Here is a 24,796-nt window from a genome sequence, read left to right as displayed (position 1 = left end):
TAGGGATGAAATTCCACAGCAGCCAATGGTGGAGTAATTAAAATAAGAGATAGGCAAGAGGTCTGAAGGTTATAAGACCTCTTATAAAGTTACAGGGATAGAGAACGGGCAGCCAAGGAGGGATTTGAAAGCAAGGATGATCACTTTTAAATTGCTGTTGTTGGACCAAGAGGCAATACAAGCCAGCAAACACAGAGGTGATGGGTTAATGGGGCTTGATGTGAGTTAGGATATGGGCAGAGTTTTGGAAGGGCTCAAGTTTATGGAGGGCAGAGGATAGGACCCGGCCAGGAGAGTGATGGGATAGTCAAGCCTAGATGTAACAAAGGCATGAATGAGGGCTTTAGCATGAAATGAGGTAAGGAAAGGGGGAGATGGGCAAGGTAGAGGAGTTGGAAGAAGATGATATGGCCATATTACAGCCATGTTAAAGGCTGTAGATAGGCTAAAATGGGTGAAGAGGAATAGTTTGCTACAGTGACACAGGATGTCAAGGTCTGTTTCAATGCTGCAACAGGCCTAGAAACCTGATCTGAAGGGGTATAAAAATAGAATTGAGAAAGATAGGCACAAATTTGGGACAGGTCAATGCATTCAAGGACTTTAGTGGAAAGGGAAGTTGAAGGTTGACAGTAATTTGCAAGGACAGAGGGGTCAATGGTAGACAAAGGAGGGGGTGATGATGACAGATTTGATGGTAGAGGGAGGTACTTGGCAAGTTCCTGCACTTGATCCTGTAGATGTACATGTTCTGGCCATGACTCAATGATGGTGGAGAGATTTGATACATTAACTGCATGAAATCATACAGATTATGTTTTCTTCTATTTAGGACATTAACAGTATGTACAATATTAAGCTACAGAAATAGTAACAGGAAAAATAAAAAGACGAATGGGGATTGATAATGATTTTTTTTGAATGCTGCAAACTTCACTCCTTTACTAATGCGCCCACCTTGCTAAGAAAGATGCACCATTTAAAACAGAAGAGCGCTGTAATTAGCACCACAATATGTCACTTCTAGATTTTCATTTGGTGCTATCCACGTGTTAGAATCTCGGTAGAGACCAATAACTTTTAAAAAAAAGTTTGAATTCCCAGTTATTAACAAAGTATTTTGACACGAGATTTCACATTTTAAACAAAAAAAATTACAAAAGTTACACAAAATAGTATAACTTAACACAGTGGCTCAGATCTTCCGAGCAATGGCAATGACGGTCGTGGGTCAGAATTCCACAGGGTCCTGACGTGTATCTTCAGTGGACGCTCCAGGAACTGGAAGATTTGCCCCTATTTTTCGTAAACACTTGTACTTTAAACCTGAAAATTTCAACAGCATACTCCTCTTTCTACTTTTATTTCAACCCAGGAGTTCCATTTTACAGGATCTTGAGTGTTCCTTCACTTCTCCTGGAACCAAATCAAGGTGTGCCACAGCTCTGAGGATTCACTTTGATTCTCCTCAGTGTTCATGCTGTTCTCTGAAGTATGAGATTTCTTGTAGTCCTTTGACTAGCATCCGGCTAGATGAATCTTCCAACTCTCCTTCAACACCTCACAACTGTCGACTCCCCAGATCAAGCATGGGCCTCACTGCATTCTTGCTTCAAATCTGAGAACACAGCTGACTCCTGATGCTTCCAAGCACCACCTCCCAGCAACTTTCTCTCTCTGCCTGTTTCCAAGCCATTCCAGTTCCAGTCACAAACTGACCCTGTGAGAAATCACAGAGATAAATCCCCCAAAAAAATATATTCCTGCAATTCATGCCTGCATCATGGCACACCTGGATGTCCCAGATAGAGATGTAAAATAATTATCCCCAATTCCCAAACCTTCCCTTTGTTCTGGGAAACCATATGAATAATTTAAACAACATAATGAGACAGCTGTAGACATCTCGTCTTCACCAAGAAGCCCAGAAAGGTAGCCCATTGTTAGGGTTTTCCCACTTTCAACTCTGACCTTATTAAATAAACATAGACCTCCCTTTGATTTGCAATTGCTTTAGGTTTGTTTAAGTTTCTCATTTATCCTTCATTTAAAAATTTCAGTCCTCAACCTAAAAGTTATACGTCTAAAATATACGAATCATAAAATTAGATATTCGTAACACAAGTTTCCACGAGAGTATGGAGCTTTACCTTATAAAATACTTAACTCAGTTAGCGACCTGATATACTAACTTCTGCCTTTTTCCCTCTCTACAGATTCTGCCGGACCTGCTGAGTATTTCCAACATCCACAGTTTTTTTGCTTTTGTCTGGAGTTTCTGCTTGATTACATTGATTTCACCTAAAATTGGTGCCATCAGTGAAAAAGATCGCAGAATTTTGTTCAGTGGAATTTGAAATCGCAAGATCTTTTGCACTAGTTTAAAAAACATTGTGCTAGAGGCAGGCCTTACCCACAAAACTGGCCACCCTTGAGAATTTCTGCTAATTGCACTCATCTGCAGGCCTTTGAGGGAGCTTTAAGAATTAAGTTGTTTTTCTCTTGGCACAAAGATATAAGAATGTTTGAAAAAGCTTTTGAACTTTATTTTTTAAATTTATTAAGAAACTGACTACTGTTCCTGATATAAAACAGGAATTGCTTCTATTTTTGTTAAAGTTAATTACACGGCACATCATTACCAGTCTTAATTATATCAAGAAATATTCTAAAAATTGCTTTTTTAAAATTATATTTTAAGACGCTCCCCAATTGCTCTAGTTTATGGCAAATAGTGCATATGGCAATATGCAAGTAGTTTCATCAGCAACACAGAGGAAAAAGAACATATTTCAAAACAGGAGCAATTTTGGGCCCAATTTGCACCCGTTTTGCTGATGCACCTAAAGTGGAAACTTAATCCATTTATCATTTGCTTTGTCCTTATAGCAAAGAATTCCACACATACGCTGAACATGTCTACATTGCACACAAGTACATTCTGTTGAAACATGGATGGTAGGAAGAAACGTTCGAAAGAGTTAGACTAACACAGGAAATCGCTCATGACGAAAAGCATATTCTGGCATGAAGAAAAAGTACTGAAGAGGGAACACTGTATGAGGTCTTCTGGCAAGAGGGAACCAAGAGGGGAGAACAAAGGACTTCAAAAGAACTCAATAACATGTAAATAGGATCTGATGTTTAATTTTTAATAGCATAATATCTGAATCTGAAGTACATTTAACAGCACATTAACCTCTCTTCATACTGAGGTTAATAAATGTGAAACAAAACTCTGCCATCCAAGATTCACACTTAATTCAACTTCCTAATTAACATATAATTCAACACATTCCCTCTTGCTCCTGCTTGTCAATCAGTGAGAGATGATAGTTGTGTTTTCAGGTTATTGGTTTCTCTAAACCTGAAATGACATGGAGCTACAAATAATCCTATTAAGGAGGTACAGCGATAGACAACTTATTGACATCATTCAAACCTCACAAAACAGCTACATATAATTAAATAAATCATGAATATTGACATGTTTTGTTGTTCTAAATAAATCCGCTAAATGTACTTTAATATATAAATATTAGATTTTTAAAATTTACTTATTTCCATTCTTTTAGCTTAAGTTAGAAAAATATCGATCAACAATGCTGATTAACAAGGCAAGAAAGAACTTGCATTTTCACAACACTTTATCATCAGGACAGGCCAAACAGCTTCACAATCAATGGATTATTTCTTTGCAGTTCAGTCAATGCTGTTTTTGCAAATAGCAACCAATTTGCACAGAGCAAGGCCCCACAAACAGCGAATGGGATGAACAATCAGATGATCTGCATTTAGTGGCGCTGGTTAAGAGTGCTCCTCTTCAAATAGTGCCATAGGAACTTTTCTATTCACCAAAACAGGCAAATGGCGCCTCGGTTGAATGTCTCATCTGAAAGAGATTAGTGCATTCTCTCACATGCTGCACTAAACATGAGTCTAGAGTGGGCGCTCAAGTCCCAGAGTGTGGTTTCAACACACTATCTTTTGACTCAGAGGCAATAACGTTACTAACTGAACCAAGGCTGACATCAGGGTCAGAACTACAACTGCAAAAATTTAAGAAATTAACTGTATAGTTAGCACAAACATTTCTGTGCTGTACTTCAAGGATTATAAACACTTGCAGCTATTTATGGAGGAAGTTTAGTAGAGGGCTGGATGTTACATGTTAAGTAGTTATCCCCAGATACATTATTAGACCAATTCAATTTTAAGATAATTCCATTTATTTACACTGGTATGGAGTCCAGCAGAATGTGGCCTGTGTTACTTCCAATGAGGGGCCTCTGCCAAAACCTTCCACAATTAGATATTGAGTGTTGGAAGGTTCATTGATCATTAGGTTGCCAAAGACCCACTGATTCTTTCTAACATCTCAATGAGAAATGAGAACTCTGCTTTGTCTATCACCCCCTCAACAAATGCAGAGATCAACTATCACCCTCATCATTACCCAGGTTCAAATCAGTGAACCCTTGATGATTGTAACATAAAATTTTAGTTAAAATTATCTAGGATACTAACTGATTAACATTGTCTAAACCCCTAGATCAAAGGCTATTTGGACAATGAGAAAAGCTCCTTAACTCTTTCAGTAGCAATAGCACTGGTCTAACAGTGACAGGGTGGAACAAGCCTTTGGTTCAGGAGTAGCATTTCCATCTCCATTGGATTCAAATGCTGCTTCAGCCAGTTCCTGCAAGTGGGGACTAAGGCCAGATTTTCATTACTGAGGTGGGTAGCTCTAGTCAGGAAATTTCCTGACTTGGCAGGCCTGCCTCAATATAAAGGGCACAGTCACACACAATTTTTCTTCCTGGTGGGGGCGTAATTGCATCAGGCCTGCTGCCTCCAGAGGCAGCCATGGAGGCAGGAACGTGTTGAGGTGGGGTAGTGAGAAGGCCCGCCTCCTTGCTGAGATATGTGCTTTCGGAGATTTTGAAACTCAACCAAGCATTCACAATGGGTTCAGCTATAATAACAGTTCTTGGGAAATATCAACAATGAAGCCTACTGAAACTGCAGGAACAGATGGTTGCACCAAATGCCCTGTCATTCGATGCATAATAGTCCTCATGTCTTTTTTTAAAACTCTAACTGACAGCTGCAGCTCAGCCTTGTTTTATTTTTAAAGGGCTAAGGATTTAAATCACTTTTGATCATGACACCTCAAACAGACCTTATCTGCTCTTCAAGAGCGTTTACATCTCATCCATCAATACGAGACAGTGGGTTAAGGCCCTTGGAACATCAAAAATGGGGTCTGTTTGAATTCGGCACTAATTTCAAATGGCCCTGCTGAGTTTGGGTTTCCCAGCCGTGAGATTCATGCCTCCACTCCCCTTTCTCCTCCCAGCAAAAATGGGATCTGCCAGAATTAGGGGCAGAACTTTTGCATCCAGGTCCAGCCTGCCATTTTTACAGCCCTGCAGAGTTGGCCCAACTCCATGAAAATTCAGCCCTAGAGCTCTGATTATGAATTGAGCAGGATATTCATGTCAGGTGGATGTGGATGGCTCCCTTCATCGCTTAGGTTTTGGGAGATTAAAAAGTCATTCAGTTATATAGGACTAACCATCCTACAGATTGGTATAAAGATTGTTACAGCCATACAATGAGTATTCATGTCACATCTGGCCAGACTGTTAACTAGCCTCCCAACCCTTGCACTGCTTCACAATATTTTCCAGGATATGAGAACCCAATTAATGCTGACTAAAACTTGAAAGAACCATCTTCAAAGTCTTAGGAAGTAAAGGCACTATTTTCTTTATTAATAAGTTGTGACAGGTCTGATGGTCGCGGTTATGAATTGGTCTGTACCAATTCAGCCAATCTCACACTAGCAGAAATTATTGGCTATAATTGGCTGCAATACCAATGGCAGGGGGAAAAAATAGTCAGGGCTCCCATTCCTAATTTGAATCTAGTGAATGCCTTCTGGGAAGTGAGCGTGATTGGATGAGAACAGGATTGGGCTTGACTATGTTGTCCTCTATATTGAATTGCCCACTTATGTGAGGTATTCAAGGGCTGTAAAATCACATCCAGCCATCACCTTCAGGAGTGGAGAGAAGTGAGGACAAAAGTGGCCCCATTCCCTTGTGTCACAGATTGAAATGTTTGCAATAATTACACCTCAGCATACTCAAACTGGAAGAAATTCTTCTCTGCTAACAAGATGCTGCACACAATTTTAAAAAAGGGTTAAATTCCTGTCAGTGCTAATTTTACATTACTTACTCTACCAGTAAATTAGCACAAAGGAACTTTGCCTAACATGCATTGGCATCAATGTTCTCATTGACTAGATTAAAGCTTCAAAAAGCCAAGCAGAAGAATCTAGGAACTAAACTTCTGTCTGTTGAACAGGCAGCAGCAGCAGCACTTCTTCACAGTAAGAAGCCAGCCCAGAACACATTCACTTAAACTGCAGCACAGCCTGCAACGGTCTTGCATTCATCAGCTGGTACAGTCACACATTCACTTTGGTACAGTCTCGCAATTGCCAGCGGTGACATGACACTAACAATTAAGAATTTCTATGGCTGATGATGATCTTACAGTCCAAGAAACATTGCGAATGAAATGAGTGATGACATGGATTTGCGAAAGAACAGAATGAATGCTGAAAAATAAACATTGATGATTAATGAACAGTCTGAATTTCAAAGTTTATTTCTCATTAAAGTTTTGTAAAATCCGTTTTAAATTAATATATTTCTTTCAATTTCACCTTGCCCCTCATTGAGGCCTCTCTGCCTGGCTATACTTTTCACCATCATCCCTGCCCAAACTACAGTGGTGGTGGCAGAATGGCCATTCAAACCATCACTTGCTCTCTCCCTTTATTCCTCTGGCACCTTGTCCTTCTTCAAGCACCGCACCCAGTTCTACCTTCGCTTTAACAACCTAAGTGCCCACCAGTCTTCCCAGTATTTCAACTGAGAGGACAAATGGGAGACAGGACATCTTTGGAAAGGCAGACTTCCACTTTCAGTCTAGTGTGATCAGTGTTAATTCTGCTAACAATATTACACATTGCATCATAGTGTCTCTTAAAGATGCACCCTGGTTTGGTGAGATGCAAGTCTGATCCACACTCCAGTCTCAGTTTGGGCCTCTTTCCACAGAGGGTGAAAGAATCAGAGTGAAAGTCATCATTTGACTAGTGAAATAATGTATGGATTTGACTCATGAGGATAATCTTTATATAATTACTAGCAGAATAATAAATGTTATAATTTTCTCACTAGACAGAAAAGACATCTTAAAGATTAAATATAGGAGCTTAAGACAGCAAGGATGAGAAACCTTTGTACATAGAGTGCTAAAGCTGTGAAATGCATTACTTGGGTTAATGATTGAAGCAGTGACCATGCCAACATTGAAGAATAGGTTAGATAGAGTACAAGAAAAGTGGGATAAAGAGATATGGGGACAGGGTGGGTACATGGGATTAGCACTACTACTTGTGTGGAGGATAATGAAGGAAACAGACTTTTTGGGCCAAACAGCCTGTTTGCATGTTGTACTACTACCTGTGTACTCTACACTAAACTAGTAACACACCTGCCTTCTCTGATGCAGAAAGCAAATGACTTGGGGAGGCTAGGAAAAGAGAGACAATTGGTGTAGGAAAACAACATACACTCAAAAGAAACAGTTACAAAATAAAAAATCAAAGTGGAAACTTCATCTCTTATTTGAAAAGTGTCACTGCAAAGTGAATCTGCTCAAAGGGACGAGCATCCCTTACCTGCTATGTCACAAAGTTCAGCATCAGTAGCATTGACCAAGGCCTCTTCCAGCTCTGGTTCCAGGGTAACACTGTCAATTACTGATTGGACAGGCTTCTCTTTGGGGATCCAAGGTTTCCCTACAATAAAAAGTCATTTAAAGAGCTACACATCAGTAAGTTCAAATTAATAAAAAGCAATTGAGTTCAACTACTGTTTACTCCCTAACATCATGTTGGGACCTCCATCACCACAAGGACTACAGTGATTCAAGGAGAAGACCCACCACTACCACCTTATCAAGGCAGTTGGGGTTGGACAATAACTGACAAAGATGCAGCTAGCCCAAGAACAAAGAAAATGGCAGTTTTAACAGATTTTGTAAGAACTTGCTTCAACACTCACACCTCAGGAAGCATAAAGTAACGTGTGGTCCTTTGAGTTTGTAGCAGCATGCATTAAACTCTGGAAGATGAAGATAGGAACAAACGTAACAAAGTGATTTCACATAACAGCAGACCTTGTGTTGTTCTACAATTCCCACAGAAGAAAACCATGAACATGTCTGTGTTGGTCATTTACTAAAGCTAATCCCCGCTCTCCTCCCATAGCCTTGTCATGAACGCTATCACATAAATCAATCTATTATTCTTCTATGTTTAACTGACCTGTCCCTTTAAAGATCAGAACGCCTAATTATTGTTAAATAGTTTACTTGCTGCTATGGGAAGTTTGCAGATTGTCATAGAGTCATAGAGGTCTACAGCACAGAAAAAGGCCCTTCGGCCCATCGAGTCTACACCAGTCAAACAAATACCTAACTATTCTAATCCCATTTTCCAGCACTATGCCCATAGCCTTGTATGCCATGGCATTGCAAGTGCACATCCAAATACTTCTTAAATGTTATGAGGGTTTCTGCCTCTACCACCCTTTCAGTGAGTTCCAGATTCCCACCACCCTCTGGGTGAAAAAATTCTTCCTCACATCCCCTCTAAACCTCCTGCCCCTTACCTTAAATCTATGCCCCCTGGCTATTCATCCCTCCACCAAGGGGAAAAGTTCCTTCCTGTTTACCCTATCTATGCCCCTCACAATTTTATACACCTCAATCGTGTACCCCCTCAATCTCCTCTGCTCCAAGGAAAATAACGCCATCCTATCCAATCTCTCCTCATAACTAAAACTCTCCAGCCCAGGCAACATCCTGGTAAATCTCCTTTGCACTCCCTCCAGTGCAATCACATCCTTCCTATAATGCGGATTCCAGAACTGCACGCAATACTCTAACTGAAGCCTAACCAGCGTTTTATACAGTTCCAGCATAATCTCCCTGCTCTTATATTCTATGCCTCAGCTAATAAAGGCAAATATCCCAAATGCCTTCTCAACCACCTTATCTACCTGTCCCGCTACCTTAAGGGACCGGTGCACATGCACACCAAGGTCCCTCGGATCCTCAGTACTTCCCAGTGTCCTACCATTCAGCGTGTATTCCGTGCCTTGTTTGTCCTGCCCAAGCGCATCACCTCACCCTTATCCGGATTAAATTCCATTTGCCACTAATCAGCCCATCTGACCAGCCCATCTATATTCTCCTATAAGCTAAGGCTATCCTCCTCACTATTTACCACACCACCAATTTTCATGTCATCCGTGAACTTACTGATCAACCTTCCTATATTCAAGTCTAAATCATTTATATATACCACAAACAGCAAGGGACTCAACACTGATCCCTGTGGAACCCTCCTGGACACAGGCATCCACAAAAACACCCCTCGACCATCACCCTCTGCTTCCTGCTACTCAGCCAATTCTGGATCTAATTTGCCAAATTGCCTTGGATCCCAGGGGCTCTTAGCTTCGTTATCAGTCTCCCATTTGGGACCTTATCAAAAGTCTTGCTGAAGTCCAAGTAGACTACGTCAAATGCATTGTTCTCATCTACACACACGGTCACATCTTCGAAAAATTCAATCAAATTGGTCAGACACAACCTCCCCTTAACAAAACCATGCTGACTGTCCTTGATTAATCCTTGCCTCTCCAAGTGTAGATTAATTCTGTCCCTTAGAATTGCTTCCAATAGTTTCCCCACCACTGAGGTTAGAGGGTAAGGTGCTTGAAAACTTAACTCAGGTTCAGAAAACACAAGCATTTTTTCACACTGAGATGTCATGATATGCTTTGGAACCAAAACATTGTTTCTTTTTACAATTTACATGCCAATTACAAAGAGTCAAGACCAAATATGGGTTTCAATAGAAGGAAAGATTGAGGGTAGGGATAATTGGTTCAGAGCAAAGATGAAATTCAGTCTCCATTTTAAAGTTATGCACTCTCTCTTTAATTTTATATATTTCCATTTTAAATGCTTATATCCACATTTATAGTGGAAATTATGCAAGTAAACTTGTCACATTGTAATATAGCCTCCTGCCAGTGGTGGCACAGTAGCACCTCTCCCAGGAGGGTGTTATTACAACAAGCCAAGTTTATATAATGTTAAAGTCATAACTTCAGTCTTGAAAAATGCTTTTTACAAAATGGAAGGATTTGGCATGATCAGGACATGTGGATGCTAACCTGGGATTTTTATTTTTTAAAAAGGCCATAAGTTCACCTTAGAACTGTATACAAGCAGGCCTTTTCCAAGAAATCACCTGATCTATGTGAGGGGGAGTTGTTTGTTTGGGTTGAACTGCAAAGCACTTTAATTAATGAAAAGTTGGGAGACAAAAGGTAATCACATGAAAGGGAGAAAAAAAACTTAAGTTGTGAACCTGCTTGTTTTGAAGGCAGTTTTGTTGGAAACAGAGCTGAGGAAAGAAGGCTACCTTGACAGGCTCCCTCTCTCTACCTTGCCTAAAATTGTGTAGCTATCAACCTGTAGCCAGAGAACCCTCATCTGAGTGTAACTCATCTGCATTTGGACCTGCAAAGCTGAGGCCAGTGGTGAAAACGTCCAGGTCTCCACCAGAACCAGCAACCTGTCTTCACATGAGAACACTCCAAGTCAACAGCATTGAGACCTTGTGGACTTTATCCTTTATTTTATAATGTCCATTCTCCAAAGCCCATCTCTGCAGAGAGATTCTATTTGTTTATCCTTTGTTTGTGTGCGCGTGTGTGTGCGCGCACGGGCTGGAGGAATTCTTTAGGAAGAGAGAGATAGTTATACTTCCCGATTACAATCGTGTGTTAAACAGTACTTGCAATTTCTTAAAAGTTTTGTTTTAAAATAAATTAATCATTCTGAGTTTTTGAAAGAAGCCTTGTCAGAGTATCTTTTATTCTGGGTACAACCGGTATAGGTACACAATTGGCCATTTTGGTGAGAAAATTAAACATTTAAATTAATGGTTCGACCTGCAAAGAAATGGGACTTGATAATTCGTGCACACCTCCATCCTGGTCGTGACAATAAGCAGTTTCCATTTAAAGTTCCAACGTCTGAATTTTTAAATTAAGTTGACAGGAAATGTGTACCGATGCAAGGTCATAAATGCTTATGTATAAATATCTCAAACAAAACAGTTATTTTTATGATTTTTTTGCATTATTGTGAACACAATGTTTTAGAGCTTTTGCTGGCTGGATGCTACAATCACTGCCAGGGACAGTCCCAACCAACACTGGTAGGAGCTGGTTACTCAATTTCCAGTTTGGAGGTGGTATGAAGTGAGAACAAGCAGATGTACCACAATGATGGTTGCTTAACTTAAAAACAATCATGGCAAGGTGCAGACTGGGTCCATTTTCAGAGCACAAGATTGACATTAGTTGGAATGAACTTGGGACAACTTGAGCAGCGCATGCACAAATTGAGCTAGTAGTGCAAAGGTATGACCCAGAATTATATGCGTGCAGAACAACAGCTCATACACAGTTAAGGGACAATAGCTTCAGTCTTCCCAATCTTTAACTGGAAGAAACTTTGGCTCATCCAGGATGGAACCAACATAGGAGCTGTGGAGAGATCTAAAGAGATGGTGATGAAGTAGAGTTAGATGTCATCAGTCTACATGTGACAGTATCTAGCTCAGGGGCCAATGGGAATGAGGTTGAGAGAGCAGGAGGTGGGCCTCATGAACAAAATGCACGAGAAGGTGGCATGACAGCAACAGGAGAAATACAAGAGTTCATGTGTTCATGGTTCAGGCAGTGGGGAGTCTTGGCCTGATGGGCAGGGGAAGGAAGGGATGTGGCAGAGGCGGCTGAACAGATGGCCCCAATCTTAGTGGCAACAGTGTCCATGAGCTCTATGAATTTCTTGTTGGAGGACGGTGAAAGGAACAAGGGTTTAACGAAATGGTTCACCAGGATTTATCTTTGCTCTGCAGGATGATCCCAGGTTAGTGGGTTGTTTTGGCAGAAGAGAGCGAGACCTGCTAGCATTTGGTGTATTTCAGTCATAACTTCAGATACATTCAAGCATCTATTTCTGGGACTGGATTCGACTGTGGGTGCCTTTTCAGGGAGAGAAACAATCAAGGTGGGAGAGGGTGAGGGTTTTCAAGCAGGCAAACTTGAAAATCCAACTGTAATGCTGAGGCTAAATTTAGCACAATGATCCGTCAGTTACCAGGAAATTCTAAGTAACTTGAGAATAGAAGGAGTGGGGGTGGTTGTTGGTTTATTCAAACAGAGGCTCGCTGGAGCAATGTGCAATATAACACCTTTCGACAACTGGCTGGCAGATCCCTTCAAGAAATAAATACACAGCTCAGGATGGAATGCAGTCACAGCTATTTCTGTCGAGGCAGAGGAGCAGCCGTTAGATGACTGGAGAACAATTACAAGATAAATTATATCACAGCAAGTGTTACCAGCATACAAGGTGACTCAAGGTGAAAATAATTTACCAGTTCGATAAACTAATTTTACAAAATCACCGGTACAGTAACCTCTGTTCAATCAGACGAAACTAAACAACAAAGTAATTGCCTAACACCAATGACATGCTAATGATCATGGAAGTGTCGAGTGGATGATCCATCTCGGCCTCCTCTGGAGGACCCCAGCATCACAGATGCCAGTCATCAGCCAATTCGATTCACTCCATGTGATATCAAGAAATGGCTGAAGGTACAGGATACTGCAAAGGCTATGGGCCCCGACAATATTCCAAAAATAGTACTGAAGACTTGTGCTCCAGAAGTTGCTGGGCCCCTAGCCAAGCTGTTCCAGTACAGCTACAACAATAGCATTTACCCAGCTTTGTGGAAAATTGCCCAGGCCCCAGGTATGTCCTGTACACAAAAAGACAAGAAATCCAACCCGGCCAATTACCGTCCCATCAGTCTACTCTCCATCATCAGTAAAGTAATGGAAGAGGTCATCAACAGTGCTATCAAGCGGCACTTGCTTAGCAATAACCTGCTCCCTGATGTCCAGTTTGGGTGCCACCAGGGCCAATCAGCGCCTGACCTCATTACAGCCTTGGTTCAAACATGTACAAAAGAGCTGAACTCCGGAAGTGAGCTGAAAATAACTGCTCTTGGCATCAAGGATCCCTAGCAAAACTGGAGTCAATAGGAACCAGGGGGAAAACTCTTCACTGGTTGCAGTTATACCTAGCACAAAGGAAGATGATTGCGGTTGTTGGAGGTCAGTTATCTCAGCTCCAGGACATCACTGCAGGAGTTCCACAGGGTAGTGTCCTAGGCGCAACCTTCAGCTGCTTCATCAAAGACCTTCCTTCCATCATAAGGTCAGCAGTGGGGATGCTCGCTGACGATTGCACAATGTTCAGCACCATTCGCGGCTCTTCAGATGCTGAAGCAGTCCACTTCCAAATGCAGCAAGACCTGGTCAATGACCAGGCTTGGGCTGACAAGTGGCAAGTAACATTTGCACCACACAAGTGTCAGGCAATGACCATCTTCAACGAGAGAGAATCCAACCATCGCCCCTTGATATTCAATGGCATTACCATCACTGAATCCCCCACTATCAACATCCTGGGGGTTTACCATTGGCCAGAAACTGAACTGGACTGGCCATATAAATACTGTGGCTACATGAGCAGATCAGAGGCCAGGAATCGTGTGATGAGTAATTCACCTCCTGACTCTCCAAAGCCTGTGCACCATCTACAAGGCACAAGTCAGGAGTGTGATGGAATACTCCCCACTTGCCTGGATGAGTGCAGCTCCCAAAACGCTCAAGAGGCTTGACTCCATCCAGGACAAAGCAGCCCGCTTGATTGGCACCACTTCCACAAATGTTCACTCCCTTCACCACCGATGCACAGTGTCAGCAGTATTGACCATCTCCAAGGTGAACTGCAGGAATTCACCAAGGCTTGCGACAGCAACTTCCAAACCCACAACCACTACCATCTGGAAGAACAAGGGTAGCAGATAGATGGGAACACCACCAACTGGAAGTTCCCCTCCAAGTCACTCTCCATCCTGACTTGGAAATATATCATTGTTTCTTCACTGTTGTTGGGTCAAAATCCTGGAACTCCCTTCCCAACAGCAGTTCAAGAAGGCAGCTCACCACTACCTTCTCAAGGGTAACTAGGGATGGGCAATAAATGCTGGCCCAGCCAGCGAAGCTCACACCTGTGAATGAATTTAAAAAAAAAAAAATATATATATATATATATATATATATCTATAATGACGGATGATTCACTAAACATTACAATAATTTGTATTCATGTAGCATCTTTAAAGAAAAAAAAAATCTTGGGGGACTTCAGGGAAGAAAAGGAACCAACCAATGCACCTGGAGATTTAGGAGAGGTTCCAAAAACATGACAGCAGCTTGTGTAGCAACAGGAGAGACTGTGAGTTTCGAAAGTCTCACAAAAGTGTTGGAGAATGTTGGGTTGCAAATGGTTGTGCTTTAAACTGTTCATTTGGTCCCAAGATGGAAGAGAATTGGGCTCTCAAGGATAGCTAATCAGCATCTTTACCTGGCGACAAGGCCCATGGGATTCGCATTGCCATGGAGGTGAGCTTTCAGAGGGGAAGGATTTCAAAGATATCTTTGAAAGCTTTCAGCCACAATTAGTCTGCCAGGGTGCAGGAGACCAGAGGAGCTAGAGGCTGAAAGTCTCTATGGCTCACCACGCCAGAATGCAGGTGCAAGCTCACGCTCAGATTGAAAAGACCAACTTCATCAGGAGTTAATACAAAGCTGAAAGATTCGCATAACTTGTGCTAAAGGGGGATCTCTTGTAATACCCTCACTGTAAAGGACAGTTCTGGGGTTAGAAAAGTTATCACGTTGAAAAGGAAAAAGAACAAGTAAATCCTTACATCTGCATGATCCTAAGGATCATTTTGGACTGATTCTGGGAGAATTAAGTATCTACTTAAAGTACACTGTGACGTATATCTGATAGTGTTTTTTCCCCAGTTGTGTTGAAAGTAGAAGTTGCCTCCAAAAATAACATTTATGCAGTAGTGCTTTTAGTGTGCTTGTTACAGTAAACATTTTAAAACTTGAAATCTTGTTGAGTCATCCATTCAGCTGTTAAATGGAATTTTGGATTTCTGTTTAAAAGTTATTGGTCCAAACAGGATGAGATGAGTACACTGGATTAGGCCAGAGTATAAATTGACAAGATTTCACAGTGCCTTCAGTTGTATTTATTGAAAGTTAAAATGGCTATGTCTATTGCTGAAACTTTCCTTGAAAGAAAGGACTCAACTGTTGCAAGGCACTTAAAGACAACAAAGATTAATTTAAAAGTGGTGGCAGAAAAGCTAGAAATAGATTTAAAAGTAGGTGCTAAGAAAGCAGAAATAGTTCAGCTGTTGGTTCAACATTTGATCCTTGAGGAAGAAAAAGGAAACCCAGATAAAACACAAATTGAGTTGGCTAGGATTCAGTTACAAATGAAGCAAATTGAACTTCAAAGAAGAAAAATAAAAACTGGAACTGGAAAGCGAGAAGAAAATCTAGGCCTGCAAGCCACTAATTTTTGCAGTTTTGTACGTTTGCATTTTATTTCTGCTTTGCTCTTGATTTTAAGCCTATAATGAATATTTAAAGTTATTTTGTATTAAATCTTACTTGGTAGATATTGATCTTAATCCAGCTATGATTTTGCTTTAATTAATCAATAATAATCAGTGGTGACCCATATTCTCAGAACTTTTGTCTTTTGTTTATGAGGAGTCCTTTTCCTTACTGCATTCAGCGACCCTTAGACTACTGGCCAGGACAATGAGTAACCTGGAGGTGGTCTCCTAGTATGGTCATCAGAAGGTGAAATTTGATTGATGGACATAACACTCGAAGGACGACAGATGCGTAAAGAACTTCAATATTATGAAGTCTGCATGGCCTTGCAGTGCCCGTTGGGAAGAATTGATAAGAACTGGTTTTGAGAAAAGACTGAACCAAGCCTTGGGTGACTGGAATGGAGCCAGAAGTTTGGCTTAAAGGGATGCTGCTTCAAGGATTCACTGCTGCAGTTGGAGTGGAATAGTCACCACTGAAGACAGGAGAAGGGGCCAGGAACAGAGTGACTGACCATAGTGCCCACCCGTAAGTTGCTCAGTGTCTTGTTAACGTATGTACCAATTTAGGGTGCTGTCGTGGAACAAACTAAGTCGGGGTTATTCATTGCTGTTATGCTTCAGAAAAACCTGTCCATATATATATATATATAAGAGATAGAGAGAGAGAGAGAGATAGAGATAGAGAGAGATAGAGAGAAAAGATAGATAGAGAGAGAGATAGATAGATAGAGAGAGAGAGATAGATAGATAGAGAGAGAGATAGATAGAGAGAGAGAGAGATAGATAGAGAGAGAGAGAGATAGATAGAGAGAGAGAGAGAGATAGAGAGAGAGAGAGAGATAGAGATAGAGAGAGAGATAGAGAGATAGATAGATATAGAGAGAGAGATAGATATAGATATGGATATATATAGATAGATATATAGATAGAGATAAATAGATAGATATAGATAAATAGATATAGATAAATAGATATAGATAAATAGATATAGTTAAATAGATATAGTTAAATAGATATAGTTAAATAGATATAGTTAAATAGATATAGTTAAATAGATATAGTTAAATAGATATAGATATATATCTATATAGATCGATATATATATTATATACCTTCGCCTTTCAATAAAGTTATCTTTCTTTCTTTTACCTTAATTTTTTAAAATATATTATCAATTATAATTTTCATTATTGTTCTGTTATTATAATCATTATCTAATATACAATAAAATTGCTATTTCAACACATTACTTATCATAGTCAATCATTCCTGTTACGTCCAGAGAACGGCTCTGAACCTAAGTAAGACTCCGAAAGGGAGTCTCACACCATACCCTACAAAAGGGAAATGCAAAAACTTGAATTAGAATTTCAAAGAGAGAAGGAAGCCAGGAAATTTAAACCAGATAGAGAAAAGCTTTGATTATATACACAGGGAGAAGCAGGCAGGATCAGGTTTAACTCTTGGTTTTGATTTGGCAAAGAATATTTGCCTCATGCCTATAATTCAGGCAAGGAAGGGATTGAGATATATTTTGTATAATTTGAAAAAATTGCTACAAAGTTAGGGTGGCCATGAGAAGTTTGGACAATGCTATTACAAAGTGTATTGGTGGGAAAAGCATTGGAGGTTTATTTGACTCTTTCTGATGAGTAGTCTGCAGACTATGACACAGTTAAGACTGCTGTGCTTAATGGGTTAGTCCCAGAACATTATAGGCAAAAATTTAGAAATCCGAGGAAGAGACAGAATCAGACTTTTGTGAAATTTGCTAGAGAAAAATAAATGGTGTTTGATTGATGGTGTATGGCGATGAAGCTTAATCAAAATTTTGAAAACCTTAGGGGCAGAATATTACGCTCAGCATGTGGGTGCGCGCCCGACACGCTCGAGTGGAAAATGACACGCGATGACATCGGGCATGCATCCTCACGTCATTGCGCAGTCTCACGATATTTCGTTCGGCGGGTGCATGCCAGAGTCGGCTGTGCGCCCGCCGATAATTAAAAGGCCTATTAAGGCCAGTAACAATCTAATTAAATTCAAATTTGCTTCCCGTTCAACCTGACGGTTGACGGGCAGGCAAAAAGGCCAAGTGGCCTTTACATTTTTTAGGATACCTCGAGCGGGATGAGGTTTCCTAAAGCAAATAAACATTAAAAACTTAATTTTTGAATTAAAAACATGTCCCAGCTCATGTGACAGTCACATGAGGGAACGTGTTTTATTAAATTTTTATTCTCTTTATTTTATTTTTTACACAGTGCTTCAATCTTCAAGGCAACTCTCTGCCTCAGGGAGATTGAAGCGCTCTTTCTCATGCATGCGCGAACTATGCGCTAGGCCCGGCTCTCCCTCTTCCTGCACAGGGAGTGCTCAGCATTGCCCTCGCAATCAATGTAGGGGGGGCTTTAATGAAATCACAGGCAGCGGTCAGCTTCCTGACCACCCCCACCATGCACCCCCGCCAAGGGCAAAATCCTGCACTAGGTGTTATTACTGAAAGAATTTACAAATAGTATTCCTTCAGGAATCAGTTCCCACCTAGAAGACTGTAAAAGTTTCTAAAGCAAGAGAGGCTGGAGTTTTGGCTGATGATTATAGACTACCCGCAAACATATAGGAGGGCAGCAAACCTTTGTTTGTAAACCCATACAGAAACTGGAGAGATAGAAAAGTAATGATGAATAGAACACTAATTACAATAAGGAGGATGAGAGAAATTAAAAGACAGATGCTTAGAGTAGTAAAAAACAGCATGGAGGATAAAAATGATTCAAGGAGGCCAACTTGTCAGAAACCACAGCATATGAATGCCAGCAGCTAGAAATTGAAAGCTAAGCCAGTAACTTCCGTGGGCATGTCTAGTGCTTCTCCAGAAAATGTGTTACCAGTGAGTGAAGCTTGTGACAAACCAATGCCACCTAATGTATTTACAGCAGGTGTAAATTGGAACATAAAAGATTAAGGGAGTTTTGTATTTGAGGGTGAAATAACTCAGCATTTGTCTGATAAAGGGGCCAAAAGGAATGTTATTCTTAGAGTTACGAGGTTGGCCTAAAGCTTGATGTCAGATAAAGATTTGAATTTCTCTCCAGAATGTTTGCTGAATGAAAACAAAATGGGGGCAGAAGTTAAAGTCTGAAATTATTAAACTGAATTTTGAGTCTGGAAGGCTACAGAGTGCCTAATTGAAAGATGAGACGCTGTTCCCTGACCTTACATTGAGCTTCATTAAAACACTGCAGGAGCCTGAGGGCAGGGTGGTCGGAGTGGGAACAAGGTGGAAAATTAAAATGGCAGGTGACCAGAACCTCAGGGTCACACGTGCGGACTGAACAGAGATGAAATACTAGTCCAGTATCATAATCACTACATTGTCATACAGGGGTAACCCAGAGGCCTGGATTCATAATCCAGAGAATGAGAGTTCAAATCCCAGCATGGCAGTTTAAGAATTTAATAAGAATATCACTATTCATCTTATGGTTTGCTTTGTAGGCATTGCAACAAATAAAGAAGCATCAATAGGTTTTAGTTCAGACTTATAATAACTTGTTCTGTTAAACTGAAATGCAAATACTCAGACCGGAGATGCGACACATTTTAGTTGGTCATATAATCTCCTAGTTTTGCTTTCAGGTCTCAAACTATTTTGCACACAAAATAGCGTATGGACAATGTTACTATTAACTGCCATTTGATTTTAGTGATCATTCACAAATGGAAGAACTAGATGGGTTCTTGTGAACAAATGGGAATGAGGATTATGTGAAACACTGCATGGGAATACTGTGGATCAGTGGAAAAAATGGACCCAAGATTTCCTCCTACCTATCATGATGATCACCTCATCAGGATCTCCTGGTGCATACCATCCACTTCATAGGTAGGCAAGATCTCCTTGAAATAAGGCAGCTCAGAGAAAACATACAGAGCAACAGAAGTATGGAGCCAAATCCATGCTAGTGTTGGTAATGTGAGAGGCAGTCCTAGGTACCACTGATTGATGTGTCATTCTGACTCACCAATGGAATCCAAAGGGGCAGACTGGAGGTTGGAATTTTAAACACTCAGCTCCAGATGAAGCTGCAGAGCCAAACTACTAATGGGTAGGATAGCCTTAGACACAAAAGCTGTGAGAAATTTGACAGACATTTGTTCTGCTTTTGCAGGATGCTTGTGTACACTTGGGAGTCCATTCTGATGAAAGGTCGTCGACATTAACTCTTTCTCTCTCCCCAGATGCAGCCTGAACTGCTGAGGAATTCCACCATTTCTGTTTTAATTATGGGACTCCTGAAACTTTGGCTCAGCAAGCTACATAGCACAAGAGTAATTTGGTGGCAATCTCTCCGCATTAATTTAAAATAAAAACCATGAAACATGGGGTGTAGTCAAAGAAAGATTGTGCAAAGCAGATCTTGCAAGTATTATACCAGCATAAAAATATCACTTACCTCTCTTTTCTCCTGTATAAGGAACCAAGTCCTCTCTGTCCTTGCACTCTTTTGCTTGTTTCTCTAGGTGTTCCAGAAGCTGATCTCTATTTAATGGGCCTGTAGGTGCCTTTTTGGTCTGATCTTTCTGCCTTAATCCTACAGGTAGAAGATCATTCTGAAAAAGAAAAAATAAACTTTCACATTTTTCCCCTAATCTGCAATGCCATGTATGGATTACGCATCCCATCTTATATCCTTCAGTTGGAACAGCAGTTCTAGAGCTGTACAGATTAAATGATACAAACCTGGTCTCATCCAATGTTAATGAGAAGTAAAGTAATTTCGTGAAAGTGGGTTAGTACGAACTGTGTTGGCGTTAGAAGGAGGTGCTTATCGGGGGGTAAAATGAGAAGACAGTACAATTTAGCACCAGGAGTGCTAGTTGGAAGCTTTGTCCATGGCTTCTCGATATTCAGTGAGAAACTACATGACTTGTTTCACTATCAGGAAATCACCAATGGAAGCCTTGTAGTTCCACTTTTGACCTTGCAGTTGGTGAACAGGATTTATGCACCAAATTCAAAAGCTAACAAAGAGTGTTGAGGAAGATATTTTTCTCGAAGTTCTAAATGCTCTGTCAACTATTGCCAACTATCCCCTGAAATTAAAATTGGTAAAGCCCAAACAACAAACACGAGCAGATAAAGAGTTAATGGCCTTTAAGCTTTTCTGGCACAGTTGCTAGTTATGCTCCCCAGTGCAGGAGTTGTGTTCTCTGTACATGCAAATCAGAGGCGTCATGCTGTCTATCCGGCAGTTTATCTAAACTGCTGACATCAAACTGCTTTTATTGATGGCCCTTCCAGTTTCTGTTCTCCTGCAGTACGTAGAATGTGAAGCATGAGTAGCCAGTTTGCTGAAAGCAACCCTCGGCATTAAATCTGCTCTCCAAATGCAAATATTCCCACAATTTTCTTGTAGGGCTTCAATCATCCAAAAGGGTCTATGGCCTTACACTAAATGCAGTCGATCCCACTCTACCAACTGCTGTATTCTGCTTTTCTCTTTGTATTCTTCCTGTTTCTTTCTCACCTCAGCTTCACGTGTTCAGGTCAGGGTGATGTAGTCACTGCTTTTCACAGCCTCATTTTGTAAGAGAAGCCTCATTAGGCCAACACCTAATGGGTAAAAATATTCAAAACACAGGGAAAACTCTGACAAAATTAAACAAACACGGGAGTTGTGTATGGGAATCCTTTTTGTAATTTTAAAACTCTCTCTCCTATCACATTCCAGTGTATTATGGACTTTCAGTTAATATTTTTTTAAAGACCACAATAGGCTATAAAATGATGGCCGCCCAATGATTACCTGACTTCTCCTGAGGATGAAAACACTCCCCTGTCTCAAGAGGGAACAAAAGGAACTTTACAGACCGATGTTGATTCAATGCCTTTTCCTGAAACTAATTCAAAAGGGTTTTTTCAAATTGAACGGGCCATTCAAATACAAAGACACCAGCTGCCTCAAACTCTCATGGCATGAAAGTCATCACACAGGGTGCATAATCAACCTAGCCACCCACCGTATTTGGAAAAGGACTTTGAACTTGTAACAGGTCACATGGTAAGACAGCCATGTTTGTTGCCTGCTTTTAAAACAGCAAGAAGCTATTCTTGACAGAAAACTATTAGACAGTCATCAAACCAGCTGCATACGTTGAAAGTAGGAGAAGGGCTCTCCCCAAACTGTTCCAACTTTAAGTCCACCTGAGAATCAACCTCCTGGAAAGTTGACTACAAGAGGCTTTGCAGCTTCGTGAAAATCCTCTGCTTTACAAGAGCTTCACTTCCATCAAGGCATCAACTCAACTAAGAGACTACAGGCCTGCTACAAAAGACACTGAGGTAATCATAAATTATATTTTTTTTCCCCTCATCTGTATCTAAGTTTTGTGTGAGTGATAGAGAGGGTGAGTTGACTGATTGAGAGGTCACATTTCAGAAGTGTATGGTAATAAAGAACTTTCCTTATTTATAAATTCACCAAATGCTCGCTGCTAGAACTATTTAAAACACACACCCCTCACATACAAAATACACTGATCAGAGGCAATAAGAAAACACAAGAATTTTGTCCATAATATTACCATATCATTTGCCCTTTCCCTTTCTTCCATCCACACCTTTCACAGCTGGGCAAGCTGGCAGCTCCCATGAACTCAGGCATTCAAGCCTCATGAGATATGAGAAACCTGAGTCTTCTCAATCAAAACCCAATATCAAGAATGAGTGTTTGCTCAGTCTGCCAATGCAACACTCCTAAGTTTTAAGTATGGCTATTGAGGCCAAAGCATGAGTGGAAGAACAGCATAAAAGTGTGCGTGCAGGAGTGTGCACACATACCGCTGATATTCTGACGAGTGATATAATGATGTGACCTTTCACTTCAGCTAATAAAAAGAATTAGCATCCTTTGAATGGAGTTACAATAGGTCATATTATAGATTTATTTTAAAACTGTCTCGTGTTTAAAACATATATACCAAAATTATATTTAAATACTCAATGTCCAGTAGGAAAAATGTAAAAGGGGTGATACCTTTTCCTTTGGTTATTGGCAGAGGAAGCCGTCAGCTAACAGTAGATTTAACATTATGGTGACAGCAGTCAGGATTGGTTTAAATCCTGGCGAGTATAAGCTCTCTCTCCAACTATGGCAGCATCACCCCCACAGAAGGGGTCAGGCGAAGAGCCGAGTAATTTTCATATTTCTATTCCCACTTGTGTGGATGAGATTTAGAATTATGGTCGAATGTTTTTTTACTGTGAAAGTAGTTCTTTATTAATAAGTTAATAATTTTATATAGATTTTCTCTGAAAACCACACTTCCTTTACACGAGTCCTAGGCCCTCAGATGCAAAGCCCCCTTCAATCCTCAGTTTCAGACTCCTCTTCATCTTAGCTAATTTGGAAGTAGCAGAGCTCATAGCTTTCTTTATCGGAGGCAATGACTCGCAGATCGTTCTTCAAGTACTTTTTAGTCAGGTACTTCAGGTATCTCTTGGAGAACTTTTTGGTCGAGGTGACAGTGATCCTGTTTATCAGATGCTCTATCTGGACGACGTTGCCCAGGTTTCCGGCCTTCCCACCAACCTTCACTTTCTCCCACAGAAACTGCTAGAAGTTGCTGCAGTCAAGGATCCCATCTTCCACTGGGTTGGAGGGGTTGAGGGTGAACCTCCTAGCAGGTTTCTTCTTGCCCTTAAGGAGCACAGGTGATTGTTGACCACCCCAAGTTGCTAAGCTAATTAGTTCAATTAATAACTGAACCATACTGACCAAGATTATCCACATTTCAAGAATCGGTTTGTGCTCCATTAGCTGATCTCAGGACACAATTGGCCACTTGGATAAATAAATAAATAAACATAAGCCTAAACTTCCAGTTCCTGTTCCTGCCGAGTTCCTGTTATCCCTGTGGTTGAGTGGCTTACAATAGCTACTTTATTGGCTCACACAGAAAGCACAGCCAATTAGTCACAAAGGGCGACTGGCACGTGTGAAACAATATCATAGCTAGGAGTAAATATTTCTGGGTAGGGGAAAAGAGAGAGGCAATATTGAGGCAGGGAATTGGCAAGAAAAGGACAACTGTTTAAATATTGGTTTGTTGGATTTATTGCTGCCATTTAAAACAAATCCTCTTGTTATTTTTAATTTTGGTCTAGCTTCTGGCATTGGATTAATGGGTAAATAACCAACCTTGGACAGAATCAAATATAATCAATCATACTTTAAAGAGTTTAAAGAATTATCTGTTAAATAAACTGGACTGCCAAGTATTTAAAATAAAGGCTCAATTTTTACTCCTGGGCAGCAACACCACAAAGCAAGCACCGAGCCTATCCAGATTTAGAGAGAGGCTGGAGCAATTTTAATGACTAGCACTCATTAAAGAGCTACTTGATGACTTCCCAACCAAAACAGCTGCCCATCCATTAATATTAGATATCAGGAAGTATCACCAGGAGCTCAGGGTACAGGTCGATCACATATTTCAGGATGGGAATCTTGGGAGCTGAACGGTTGGGCTGTAAGGCGGAATGAATGAAGGAAACTAGAGAAAGGAGAGGTGCAATGTTTACTCGTGGATCCCAGTAGGTCATTTCTATTTCCTCTGGTCAACGAATAAGCCTGTTGTCTCACCATGCCTTTTCTGGTTGTAGTTTCCAGCAGGTTTAGCCTGGTAGGGAAGCCACTACTGCTTCCCCAATCACGCATTAGACTAAAGTAGCAGGCTGGGCCCTGACGATGTCATTGGAGCCTAGACTGCATATTTATATAGCAGTAGTTCTCAAACTGTGGTCTGCACAGACTTTTCGGGAGTGCATGGAATAGATGAGTATGTGAATGAGTGGTGGCCAGAGATGCGAACGGAGTGTGGCTGCAAAGGGACAGTGCAGAGTGGGCTGGCTACCTGATCTAGGAGGCAAGCACACATGGAGGAGCACAGAAATGAGCATGAAGATTGCTGGTTACACCCGAGACCTGGTGAATTCAGCCTTGTTCAAGGGATGGCAGTTTTTTTTTCAAATAACCACAAACTCAAAGAAAGAGTGCC

General features: G+C 40.8%; 1 protein-coding gene and 1 pseudogene across 3 annotated transcripts in view; both read right to left on the bottom strand.

Moving 5' to 3' along the window:
- Positions 1–24,796, bottom strand: part of tmod1 (tropomodulin 1) — a 79,677-nt gene that overhangs the window by 16,465 nt on the left and 38,416 nt on the right. For all 3 annotated transcript variants that reach the window (XM_041186755.1, XM_041186754.1, XM_041186753.1), the window contains exons 3-4: positions 20,191–20,347; positions 7,763–7,882 (exon numbers count right to left, since the gene is read on the bottom strand). In XM_041186755.1, coding sequence (XP_041042689.1) covers positions 7,763–7,882; positions 20,191–20,347 — 277 coding nt within the window. The remainder of the gene's footprint in view (positions 1–7,762; positions 7,883–20,190; positions 20,348–24,796) is intronic.
- LOC121277113 lies at positions 23,104–23,508 on the bottom strand (annotated as a pseudogene).

This window comes from Carcharodon carcharias, chromosome 4 (genome assembly GCF_017639515.1).
Source record: "Carcharodon carcharias isolate sCarCar2 chromosome 4, sCarCar2.pri, whole genome shotgun sequence".
Classification (NCBI taxonomy): Eukaryota; Metazoa; Chordata; class Chondrichthyes; order Lamniformes; family Lamnidae; genus Carcharodon; species Carcharodon carcharias.
This window is presented reverse-complemented; position numbering and strand designations above follow the sequence as displayed.